Raw genomic sequence first — 14688 nt, forward strand, 5'->3', positions numbered from 1 at the left:
ACTGTTACAATGTTTCGACAAAATGGCCCTTTCATAATTATCGATTGTTGTCGGCAAAACGAATCGATCAAGAGCGCAACCGTGGATGTGAGATTGGAATTTGACACTATGGAGAACGTACCAGCAAACACCACTGCCTTTTGTTTGATCTTGCATGATCGTTTAATCGAATACTGCCCATTGACCAACGTTGTGCGCAAAATCACGTAAAATATAAAGAGGCATATAAAGATTGAAACGTTTTGCGATGAGAAGCAGTCTTCGTTTCGACATGATTGTGCCAACGTTCGTGGACCTGCAAGGTTTTCCCCTTGGAGGATTCAGCGGTTTCATCGTCAAAGAATTTGCCGCTCTTAGAGAAGGAAGAGTTCTTTATCACTACATGTTTAAGAATCAAAGACCATGACATTGGCTGATGAAATCCGACAGATCTTGCTGTTGCTGGTTGACTGTGTGTCACCATGGCTTAAGATGGGAAGATGGGACAGTTTCGTACAAGTCAGCAAAACAGTTGATTACACGACGACGACGACGACGACGACGACGACGACGACGACGACGACGACGACGACGACGACGACGACGACGACGACGACGACGACGACGACGACGACGACGACGACGACGACGACGACGACGACGACGACGACGACGACGACGACGACGACGACGACGACGACGACGACGACGACGACGACGACGACGACGACGACGACGACGACGACGACGACGACGACGACGACGACGACGACGACGACGACGACGACGACGACGACGACGACGACGACGACGACGACGACGACGACGACGACGACGACGACGACGACGACGACGACGACGACGACGACGACGACGACCGACGACGAGCGACGACGACGACGACGACGACGACGACGACGACGACGACGACGACGACGACGACGACGACGACGACGACGACGACGACGACGACGACGACGACGACGACGACGACGACGACGACGACGACGACGACGACGACGACGACGACGACGACGACGACGACGACGACGACGACGACGACGACGACGACGACGACGACGACGACGACGACGACGACGACGACGACGACGACGACGACGACGACGACGACGACGACGACGACGACGACGACGACGACGACGACGACGACGACGACGACGACGACGACGACGACGACGACGACGACGACGACGACGACGACGACGACGACGACGACGACGACGACGACGACGACGACGACGACGACGACGACGACGACGACGACGACGACGACGACGACGACGACGACGACGACGACGACGACGACGACGACGACGACGACGACGACGACGACGACGACGACGACGACGACGACGACGACGACGACGACGACGACGACGACGACGACGACGACGACGACGACGACGACGACGACGACGACGACGACGACGACGACGACGACGACGACGACGACGACGACGACGACGACGACGACGACGACGACGACGACGACGACGACGACGACGACGACGACGACGACGACGACGACGACGACGACGACGACGACGACGACGACGACGACGACGACGACGACGACGACGACGACGACGACGACGACGACGACGACGACGACGACGACGACGACGACGACGACGACGACGACGACGACGACGACGACGACGACGACGACGACGACGACGACGACGACGACGACGACGACGACGACGACGACGACGACGACGACGACGACGACGACGACGACGACGACGACGACGACGACGACGACGACGACGACGACGACGACGACGACGACGACGACGACGACGACGACGACGACGACGACGACGACGACGACGACGACGACGACGACGACGACGACGACGACGACGACGACGACGACGACGACGACGACGACGACGACGACGACGACGACGACGACGACGACGACGACGACGACGACGACGACGACGACGACGACGACGACGACGACGACGACGACGACGACGACGACGACGACGACGACGACGACGACGACGACGACGACGACGACGACGACGACGACGACGACGACGACGACGACGACGACGCGACGACGGCGACGACGACGACGACGACGACGACGACGACGACGACGACGACGACGACGACGACGACGACGACGACGACGACGACGACGACGACGACGACGACGACGACGACGACGACGACGACGACGACGACGACGACGACGACGACGACGACGACGACGACGACGACGACGACGACGACGACGACGACGACGACGACGACGACGACGACGACGACGACGACGACGACGACGACGACGACGACGACGACGACGACGACGACGACGACGACGACGACGACGACGACGACGACGACGACGACGACGACGACGACGACGACGACGACGACGACGACGACGACGACGACGACGACGACGACGACGACGACGACGACGACGACGACGACGACGACGACGACGACGACGACGACGACGACGACGACGACGACGACGACGACGACGACGACGACGACGACGACGACGACGACGACGACGACGACGACGACGACGACGACGACGACGACGACGACGACGACGACGACGACGACGACGACGACGACGACGACGACGACGACGACGACGACGACGCGACGGACGACGACGACGACGACGACGACGACGACGACGACGACGACGACGACGACGACGACGACGACGACGACGACGACGACGACGACGACGACGACGACGACGACGACGACGACGACGACGACGACGACGACGACGACGACGACGACGACGACGACGACGACGACGACGACGACGACGACGACGACGACGACGGACGACGACGACGACGACGACGCGACGACGACGACGACGACGACGACGACGACGACGACGACGACGACGACGACGACGACGACGACGACGACGACGACGACGACGACGACGACGACGACGACGACGACGACGACGACGACGACGACGACGACGACGACGACGACGACGACGACGACGACGACGACGACGACGACGACGACGACGACGACGACGACGACGACGACGACGACGACGACGACGACGACGACGACGACGACGACGACGACGACGACGACGACGACGACGACGACGACGACGACGACGACGACGACGACGACGACGACGACGACGACGAGCGACGACGACGACGACGACGACGACGACGACGACGACGACGACGACGACGACGACGACGACGACGACGACGACGACGACGACGACGACGACGACGACGACGACGACGACGACGACGACGACGACGACGACGACGACGACGACGACGACGACGACGACGACGACGACGACGACGACGACGACGACGACGACGACGACGACGACGACGACGACGACGACGACGACGACGACGACGACGACGACGACGACGACGACGACGACGACGACGACGACGACGACGACGACGACGACGACGACGACGACGACGACGACGACGACGACGACGACGACGACGACGACGACGACGACGACGACGACGACGACGACGACGACGACGACGACGACGACGACGACGACGACGACGACGACGACGACGACGACGACGACGACGACGACGACGACGACGACGACGACGACGACGACGACGACGACGACGACGACGACGACGACGACGACGACGACGACGACGACGACGACGACGACGACGACGACGACGACGACGACGACGACGACGACGACGACGACGACGACGACGACGACGACGACGACGACGACGACGACGACGACGACGACGACGACGACGACGACGACGACGACGACGACGACGACGACGACGACGACGACGACGACGACGACGACGACGACGACGACGACGACGACGACGACGACGACGACGACGACGACGACGACGACGACGACGACGACGACGACGACGACGACGACGACGACGACGACGACGACGACGACGACGACGACGACGACGACGACGACGACGACGACGACGACGACGACGACGACGACGACGACGACGACGACGACGACGACGACGACGACGACGACGACGACGACGACGACGACGACGACGACGACGACGACGACGACGACGACGACGACGACGACGACGACGACGACGACGACGACGACGACGACGACGACGACGACGACGACGACGACGACGACGACGACGACGACGACGACGACGACGACGACGACGACGACGACGACGACGACGACGACGACGACGACGACGACGACGACGACGACGACGACGACGACGACGACGACGACGACGACGACGACGACGACGACGACGACGACGACGACGACGACGACGACGACGACGACGACGACGACGACGACGACGACGACGACGACGACGACGACGACGACGACGACGACGACGACGACGACGACGACGACGACGACGACGACGACGACGACGACGACGACGACGACGACGACGACGACGACGACGACGACGACGACGACGACGACGACGACGACGACGACGACGACGACGACGACGACGACGACGACGACGACGACGACGACGACGACGACGACGACGACGACGACGACGACGACGACGACGACGACGACGACGACGACGACGACGACGACGACGACGACGACGACGACGACGACGACGACGACGACGACGACGACGACGACGACGACGACGACGACGACGACGACGACGACGACGACGACGACGACGACGACGACGACGACGACGACGACGACGACGACGACGACGACGACGACGACGACGACGACGACGACGACGACGACGACGACGACGACGACGACGACGACGACGACGACGACGACGACGACGACGACGACGACGACAGCGGTGGCGACGGCTGCAAAGATCTCATATACGTCAAAGGATTTGAAAAAATAGAATGGTTGAAGGATTTGCTCGATGCTGATGCTGGTGATAATGTAATCATCGAGACAATGGATGCTGATTACGAAGACATGGAATCTTTGAATAAATTAGATGCTACTAATACTACGCAATGTGGAAAACATCGTAATAACAAGAATTGTGCATTACAAAATGTATACAAAATGTATAATTGGTGGTCACAACGCCAAAAAGAATTGCAAGATTTTGAAAAATAAAAAAGTAAAATAAATGTTAAAGATTTTATTTCTTTTTCCTTTCCCTGTAGTTTTAAGAAGATAGACGTGTATTTAAGTTACGTTTCGTCTGTTGAGCAACGACAAAAACGCTAGACTCTCTGCCTTTTCATTTACATTTTTCACGCATAACCCTTTGCAGCAAGGGTTCTCCGAAGGTGAATTTTTGTCCAATCGTGAAAATTCTATATTTTTGTGGGAGAAAGTCAAGTACAGTTATTCTTTTACATTTTCGAGCTCGAGCATACCTTTCGATCAGTTTTAAAACAGATCGGCAGCGAGAAGCTCAGCAGCGAGAACATCTCTCCAACTGAAATCGCCAAGTTTTTTAAAAAAGTGGTGTAACATGGAGCAATACATGGAGAGACTATACCCATTATTGCGGGTGACATATCCTGCAAATGCTGTAAGTATTTAAGTATAAGTAATTGTTTAAAATATATTTAACATGTTGACTGCCACGCGTGTTTATAATAAAATCCTCGTTAGGTCACACGCGTCACTGTACGAAGCGAATAAACCATTTATGATTCAATACTTTTATCATTACATTCTGTGGAATATCTGTCCAAATATTTTTAAAGATTCTTTGTAAATAATTAAATAAGCGTTACCGAATACGAGAAAATGCGGCCCGATGAAAACTTTTGCTGTTACTCAAATACGAAAGATGTAGCAGTCAACGTAATAAATGTACATTTAAAAAAATTCATTTAAAATTTTCAGCAACTTATGGTGCATAACGAAGAGGAGCTGATTGTGCCAATTCGGCACATTTTAAATCTGCGCGTGATTGGCCCCCAGGTAAATTATTTTTGTTATTATTAATTTATTAGTTTAATATATTACACAAGTGCATTATTAATCTTACCAACTTTTTAACTTTTTAGAATATTTGGCCAGCAGACGTGTCCGTACAAGGACACATAAATATTGAAAAAAAGAAAGATGTGCAGTATTTGCGATCGATAGACTGCGATTACAATACATACATATGGGAGAGAGACTGCGTGGAGGACGAGTGGGATCTCCGGATTCTCTTTGGAGAGAAGCCATATGAAGAGGAAGAGTGGTGGGAGTAACCCAGGGAAACTTGTGCCTTATAAAATTATTCATGAAATTTAATAAAAATAAATAAAAAATTTTTGAAATTAAATAAATAAATATTGTATACGATACCTTAATAAATGCAAAAATAAAAAGTTTTTTTTAAAAATAATGTCTAATATTATTTCTATTATTCACCTTCCCATACTAAGCATGTATCAAATATTTTTGACCCATTTTTTGTGATACGTTCTACCCATAAGCAGCGGTTAAGGGTCTCATCTCTTTCAGAGATGAATACCCGATTATTTGCCTTGCCATAAAATTCCATTTTCGTATCAATCCTTTTTAGTGTTATAATACGCGAGCGAATATGCATGCATAGGGTATGGAAATAGTATTATTCGTAGTAAAATTGTACTATTGGTACTATTCATAATAAACTGTCCGCAGCAGGGGGTACGAGCGAAAACATTATTACCCCGTACGGACCCGTAAAGATTCGTCTGCAACGTGGATGACATTAATTGAAACATATATTAAATTTAAAAATGATTTGCCCTGTCCACTTTTCCTCTTTAGTATATATAAAAAAAAAAAATGCGAGCGAACAATAGCCGCAACGCGTGCGGCCAAAAACATGCGACTGACGCAATAGCATGCCGCAACGGGGGATGCAAAAACATTACCCCAGGTAAAGATTCGTCGTCTACAACGTCGACGACAAATGTACGGGTTTTAAATGATGAGTCATAAAATATTTCTTGACAATGGAAGAGGAAAAAACGTTTCTTCTTCCTAAAAGGCTGAAACGAATTTTTAATACAAAAATTTAAACAATATGTAAAAGAGAGATCGACAATTGAGAGAGAGCGATACGTTTTTCTAAATATTTGTTAAATAAATATTTTAATACGAGAAAAACCTAAACTATATGGGAAAGAGGGAGAGGGAGAAGGAAAGGGATACGTTTTATTCCCAAATAATTGTTAAACTAATTTCAATAAATTGATATAAAATTTATATTAAATTGATATTAGATTAATATTAACCTAATATAAACATAATAAAAATTTATGTCAATTTATTAAAATTAGTTTATCAATTATTCGAGAAAAAACGCTATGGGAGAGAAAGAGAGGGAAAGAGAGAGAGAGAGAGAAAGGGATATGTTTTATTCCCAAATAATTGTTATTTGCTAAACTACTTTTTAATAAATTTGATATAAAATTTATATTAAGTTTATGTTAGGTTAATATCAACCTAATATAAACATAATAAGAATTCATATCAATTTTATTAAAAATTAGTTTAGCATATAACAATGATTCGGGAAAAACCGTTATTGGAAAGAGAGGGAAAGAGAGAGAGAGAAAGACAGCGAATATACCTGACCCTTGTAACGTCCCTCACACACACACATGTACACGTATACGTATGCACTAACACATAGTGGTCCCGAATCGGCCTATAACAACTACTCACGTACTCCACACACTAGACTTTACCGACGCGCCAAGCGAAGCGCAGTGGAAGGAGTGCGTGCCGCGCGAAAATCGCGCCGACATCCTCCGCCGGTACCACGACGCGCCGACCGCCGGACCTCGGGACCGCGAAGACGATCGCTCGCATCGCCCGCCACTATTATTGGCCAGGCATGTTCCGCCATATCTTGCGTTACGTGTAACAATGGTGGACATGCCTGGTGCCTAAACCGGAGCAACGGCGGCCAGCCGAAATGCTCCATCCGACCGACGTATCGCATCCCTGGCAACATGTCACCATCAACCTAGTGGGACCGCTCCCCCGATCGACCAGGGGGCATACGTGACTGCTGACGATGCAGGACCGCTTCACAAAGTGGCTGGAGATGCGAGCGCTCCGACGCGCGACCGCCACGAATGTCACCGCCGCGTTGACGGAAGCAATCATATTGCGTCACGGATGCCCAGAAGAAATCTGGTCCGACAACGGTACCCAGCTCCGTTCCGCGATGCTCACCCAGTTGTTGCAAGCGCTGCAAATTTGCTACCGTCTTGCGCCGGCGTACGTCCCGCACTGCAATCCGATCGAACGCACAAACCGTACCATAAAGACGATGATAAGACAGTACATAAACCGCGACCAGCGTAAGTGGGACAAGCGCCTCGCTGAATTGCAGTTTGCGTATAACACCACGACTCACGACGCCACGGGGCATACGCCGGCCTTTTTGAATCACGGCCGCGAGTTGCGACGGCCGGAAAAACGCGCGCCGGAAGGCACCGCAACGCCGCACGCGCTGCAACGCCGTCTGCGCGAGACGTACGAGCTCGTTCATATTAAGTTAGCGCGCGCGTTTCAACGGCAGCAGCAATATTATAACTTGCGTCGGAGAGAATGGCGACCAAAACGGGGAGATTGGGAAGCGTGACCACCCCTTCTCCCGCCGCGCGGATGCGTTTAACGCGAAACTCGCGCCGAAGTACCTCGGACCGCTGGAAGTACGCCGCATCATCTCGCCCGTCATCTACGATCTCCAAAGCGCGGGGGGCAAATGGAACCGGCACATCCATGTCCAGGACTTCAAGCCCGCCCCCACTTCGACCGAAAAAGAAGAAACCGAATCCGAGACCGACGACGACAACGACGTGGCATGCTGCGCGCTCGTGATCCGGCCACCGAACCGAGCAACAACGAGACGAGAGCGACACGGTCGCGCTTACACCGCGCGAGTCCGGAATCGCCGCTGAAGATTACGGTTCGACCGCGTTGGACAGCTCCGATACAGCAAGGAGATCCGGCCGACCATCGAAGACCGACGAAATGTATGAACCTTCATTTAGACTTCTAGATTCAGGCTTACTCAAAGAGGGGGAGGGGGTGGTGTAACAAACCGCCTTTCCGTTCCCCCCCCCTCGGACCGTCCCCCGTTCCAGGCTGTTCGGCCGAACAACCGCCGGACAGCGAGAAACCGGCGCACAGCGCCAATAAGACTTTTAAACCGGCGCGCGGCGTAGCGCATTCGCGCGTCAAGGAGATTTCCGCGCGCCCGCGCTCAACGCAACCGAAGTGGCGGTCGCTGGCCGATCTTGAGCGGCAGGGATTTCCCCTCCATTACCGCTCCATATCCCCGCACCGTCCCTACCCACAAGACTCGACTATATAAGCGCCGCCGCTTCTACAGTCGAGGCTTCTTTTCCAACCGAATCCCCGTCCGCAAAGAAGTGTCTCCTAGTGCTAACCGGAAGTTAAAAGAGATTAGCTTTTGCCAAGAGATTTTGGCGACTAGTTGTCCGCATCCTAGACCGACCGACTTACTCAAGTTAATGTTGGGCTCCACCGGGAGATCCTGGTAGTCGAAACATCTCCAATCCGCTCTTCCTACTCGGCATTGACTCACGACTCAGGGTGTGAAGTTCCGCGTTTCCACCAAGTCATCTTGGTGTGAGTCGATCGCCACCGCCGCATAACATTGCGGTATTAACCGCCGCGCGTTGCAACGTCTTCGGCTGTGGCCGCGGCCTTCGGCAAGGCCACGACACCGATACGTAAACAGGGATTCCGAATTCCGAGAAACCCGGCTTGGAATCCCTCGCTTGTACATAACACCGCGATTTGTAAATACCGTCCGTTCGAGCGCGATAATTCCCGTCTTTGTCCGTCCGCGCGTGCTATCTCTGTTCCGTCCGTCCGCGCGTGCTATCTCTGTTTCGTCCGTCCGCGCGTAGAAATAAGTCATCGTCACGTCTGTCCAAGCGTCACCGTCATTTGTCCGTCCGCGTCCAGAACGCTATTGTTTTTGTATCGTACCCACGCGAAATAAATTATATTTTGTTCACCATCCACGACGTCTAGTTCTCTTGGTGACCTCCTCCGTGTCCTCGTCCGCTGAATTCACGCCGCCCCGTGCGCGAAAAAGTCAGGTCGTTACAATCTTTTGTATAAAACATTCTGATATCTTGAATAGTTTCCGAGATATAACGGAAAAAGGTGAAAACCGCTATACACATAAGGGATGATTTCACCCCTTAAAACGAATATGCGCCGCAACTGATAGATTCTAAAATGATCTAATTACGTTATCTAAATGTGTGTAAAATTTCATTAAAATCGGGGTGTGACACATCGAGAGGTTCTCTTGTTAATATTTTATTCATGTAATTTAATTAACGGCAGAGATTACTTTTGTTTATTTTTATTTTTACTTGAATTTGGACAATGTATATTTTCTATTTTGACTTGCTTTGTGTTTACAATAATAACTGTATCGGATCTTCATGTCTAACGCTCTGTCACTTGAAAATAGCGAGAAACGTCTGATTATAGCAATTGTGGAAATATATATATGGATTAATATTGTGTCGATTTCTTCTTATCTATGGCTTCGCCGGTCTTTGTCGATGTCTGTTGGTGAGTAACTGCTTTAAATCATGTCGAATGGATAGTTACACTTCGAGTCTGGCAAACTGTTAGTGACTCACAAGCAAACCTACCCAACTGTTACACTCCGATTTTGATGAGCTTTGAATATGTTGTAGTCTAGGTCAAAATAAGAGAAACGTATTTTTTTATAAGGGCCCATACGCACTTTTAGGGGATGAAACACCTCTTTGAAGAAAAAGACTTTTTTTTTTCGAAGCGTATATCGTCGAAACTATAAGAGATAGAAAAAAATGTTATGTCTAATTAATGTTAATGTCTAATTAAAAGTTAAATGGCATGAAAAGTACTATACAACAGTGATAAAAAAAATTTTTTTTTTAATTTTTTTTATACAGGGTTTCAGACCACCCGTACACCCCTTTTCTCTTCGCAGGATTAGGACCAATCAAAAATATGTTCAGACGAAAGTTGTAGGGTTTCAAAAGATCTATTCAATGATCTTATCAGTTTGACGTTGGATGGCGTCGCCAAGGTCAGATCGAAATCACATTAAGTTTTTTAAATGAAATACCCTATTTTTGTTTCCAGAATCTAATAGCTGGTGTCAAGACCTTTCCAAAACACTACAAGAAAGTTTATTTTCGTTGACTACTTTCCGAGTTGTGCGGCTTGAAAGTTACACTACCGCCAACACCATGTAAATAACAATATAAAATCACGCGTTACGCAGAAAGCCGTGCAGCCGACACAAAGAAAGTAAACACGCAAGCCGGGCCAACAAAAACAGATCATGAAAAATCGTGAAAGTTAGCTGTCGCGACCGTAGATAGTCACATACATATGTATGTCATAATATTATGTAATTACATTATTACTTTAACGGTAGCACACGAGCAATAACGAGCGCGGCTTTCTGCGTAACGATGTCTAACTCGTGATTTTATACATATTGTTATTTGCATAGGATGTAGTAGAGATGTATTCACCACAACGCTATTGTGACTCAACTCAACACGAGTGACAATAACTCTCTCAAACTTGTCACCTACGTCTTCAATAACCGTCATATCAGTATCAATCGCGCAACAAAAATCGGACCCTCTTTATTAGTCTAGGTTTATTTAGCCATGTCCTATTCCAATGAAGAAGCATATGATATGCTGCTAATTTTAGGTGAGTGTCGAGGTACATTCATTGCAGCGGAAAGATTGTGGCGGGAACGTTATCCTGATCGGACTCCTCACTCGCGAAATGTTTTTTCACGTTTGGCTAAACGTCAATCAAATCAAAATTAAAGGTGTCGTTCAGCCTCAACATAACAAAGGTACACAAATTCGTCGTCCGATTATGGATGAAAGAACAGTGGAAATTCTTGCATCGACAGAATTGAACCCTTATGATTCTTTAAGACGACGAGAACAAGATTCTGGTGTTAGTAAAATCAGTGTTTGGCGCATTCTAAAAAATAACAAATTTCACCCTTACAGAATGTCTGTTCATCAAGCGTTGAATTATAACGATATTAGACAGAGACTTGTATTTTGCAACTTTATAAGACAGCAACCACTTGATTTCCACTTGAAAATTTTATTTTCTGACGAATGTACACTTAAAAGTGATGGATCTGTTAATACTTGGAACTCTCGTTATTGGGCACAAAATAATCCTCACTGGTTAAGAGAAGTAGATCATCAAACCATTTGGAAAGTCAATGTTTGGTGTGGAATTATTGGAAGTCAAATCATAGGTCCTGTTTTCTTTGACGAAAATCTAAACGGTGATAGATATTCCGCCTTGATAATGACAGATCTTCCTGTCTTACTAGAAAATATTCCTCTGCAATTGCGCCTGAACATGTGGTTCCAACAAGATGCATGTCCGTCTCATACATCGAGAGTTGCTCGTGCGGCATTAAATACTATGTTCCCCGACAAGTGGATAGGCAAATACGGTCCAATCAATTATCCACCCCCTCCCCCCCCCGATCACCAGATCTCACCGTCCTTGATTATTATTTCTGGGGAAGGATAAAAAACTTGGTCTATCATGAACGTCCGACTACGAGGGATAATATGATTCGTAGAATAAGTGAAGCAATTCGATCCTTACGTGCCGAGGAAATTCTTCGAGCAACCAATGATTTTCAAAATAGAGTTGATGCTTGCATCGCAGAGAATGGTGCTCACTTTGAACATTTAGTCGCTTAACAAAACATGCACTCATTCATTCCCGAACGTGAGAGGCAAGGGGACTCACGTGAATCAAGCACCCCAAACGTGAGAGGCAAGGGGACTCACGTGAATCAAGCACCCCAATGGGATGAAATTCTCGTCACGTCCACGTCGTTCATTCTGGATAATGCTAAGCACGGGAAAATGCATACAGTCAATCTGGACATAATTGATCATCAAACATAATCAATCCAGTTAATAAACAAAAGCAGAGTACATAAAACTTTGACTCCCCTTTTCCTCCCCCATACACATACGCATGCACGTATGCACACACCCACACACAAGATTAAATCCGACTAAGTAACCACCACATGGTACATCTTGAGTAATGCTGATGCTGGCGGTAGTGTAACTTTCAAGCCGCACAGCTCGGAAAGTAGTCAACGAAAATAAACATTCTTATAGTGTTTTGGAAAGGTCTTGACACCAGCTATTAGATTCTGGAATCAAAAATAGGGTGTTCCATTTAAAAAACTTAATGTGATTTCGATCTGACCTTGGCGACGCCATCCAAGGTCAAACTGATAAGATCATTGAATAGATCTTTTGAAACCCTACAACTTTCGTCTGAACATATTTTTGATTGGTCCTAATCCTGCGAAGAGAAAAGGGGTGTACGGGTGGTCTGAAACACCCTGTACTTTTCCTCATCACCTACCAATTTTTTTCAAAATTTTTATTTCTTTTTATAAGCGGAATAAAGTTTATTTTATTACGAATCCAACGATGTATAACAAAGTTATATTCCGACATTTCCATTTGCCAAAAATAATTAAAAACTTCTCTATACTCATGGTACGCGCACCCGTCCGTGTGCTACGGAAGTGTCCCTTTCCAATTTTGAGGAGTTTTTAATATGTTGTAATACAAATAAAAATATGGGACACGCATTTTTTATACGCCCATATGACCGTTAAGGGAGTGAAACACGCTGTTGAAAAAAATTGATTGTTTAATTTCTGAGGTAATACTGTCGAAACGGTAAAAGATATAAAAAAAAGTTTCAAATAAAAGTTTTATGGCTTTTTATGTACTTTATAACCGTTCGCTCAGGTTTTTTAAAAATGTCATTTTTCTCAAAATCTTCTTCCCTCCTCTTCTAAATTTTTGAAAAATTTAAAATTTATCTTATATCAAAACTTATAGCCTATTTAACAACAAATTTAAACATGTATGATAAAGTTGTAGCTCAAAAAACACATTTTTCAGAAATCAACTAATTAATATAGAAATAGAATAAATAGAAAACAACATATTAAAAACTCGTCAAAATTGGAAAGGGACTCTTCCGTAGCACACGGACGGGTGCGCGTACCATGAGCATAGAGAAGTTTTTAATTATTTTTGGCATATGGAAATGTCAGAATATAACTTTGTTATACATCGTTGGATTCGTAATAAAATAAACTTTATTCCGCTTATAAAAAGAAATAAAAATTTTGAAAAAAATTGGTAGGTGATGAGGAAAAGTATAAAAAAAATTTAAAAAAAAAATTTTTTTTATCACTATTGTATAGTACTTTTCATGCCATTTAACTTTTAATTAGAACATTTTTTTCTATCTCTTATAGTTTCGACGATATACGCTTCGAAAAAAAAAGTCTTTTTCTTCAAAGAGGTGTTTCATCCCCTAAAAGTGCGTATGGGCCCTTATAAAAAAATACGTGTCTCTTATTTTGACCTAGACTACAACATATTCAAAGCTCATCAAAATCGGAGTGTAACAGTTGGGTAGGTTTGCTTGTCAGTCAAATATCAGATCGATGATGGCCGGATAATTAATTGTTATTATTATTAAAAATATTATTGTGCGTATTGTTTGAAGTTTGTCACGCTGATAATGACTCCAAAGAGAGTCGAAACGTTCGAACATTATCAGAATAAATAAAAAAAAATTTTTTTGTCTATGACTAA

General features: G+C 48.2%; 1 protein-coding gene across 1 annotated transcript; it reads left to right on the forward strand.

Moving 5' to 3' along the window:
* The first annotated feature begins 5136 nt into the window (after window positions 1-5136).
* LOC120359006 lies at window positions 5137-6247 on the forward strand. The gene is made up of 3 exons (XM_039455172.1): window positions 5137-5534; window positions 5855-5932; window positions 6019-6247. The coding sequence occupies exons 1-3, from the start codon at window positions 5475-5477 to the stop codon at window positions 6208-6210; spliced, it is 330 nt and encodes a 109-aa protein (XP_039311106.1). The 5' UTR covers window positions 5137-5474; the 3' UTR covers window positions 6211-6247.
* Window positions 6248-14688: the final 8441 nt, after the last annotated feature.

This window comes from Solenopsis invicta, chromosome 11, assembly GCF_016802725.1.
Source record: "Solenopsis invicta isolate M01_SB chromosome 11, UNIL_Sinv_3.0, whole genome shotgun sequence".
NCBI lineage: Eukaryota > Metazoa > Arthropoda > Insecta > Hymenoptera > Formicidae > Solenopsis > Solenopsis invicta.

Bases quoted from the DNA above. Each gene is read 5' to 3' on its own strand.
- LOC120359006 (XM_039455172.1), top strand. From the start codon at position 5,475: ATGGAGCAATACATGGAGAGACTATACCCATTATTGCGGGTGACATAT. The intron at 5,535-5,854 runs GTAAGTATTTAA...TAAAATTTTCAG, and splicing joins TGACATATCCTGCAAATGCT to CAACTTATGGTGCATAACGA. The intron at 5,933-6,018 runs GTAAATTATTTT...TTAACTTTTTAG, and splicing joins TGCGCGTGATTGGCCCCCAG to AATATTTGGCCAGCAGACGT.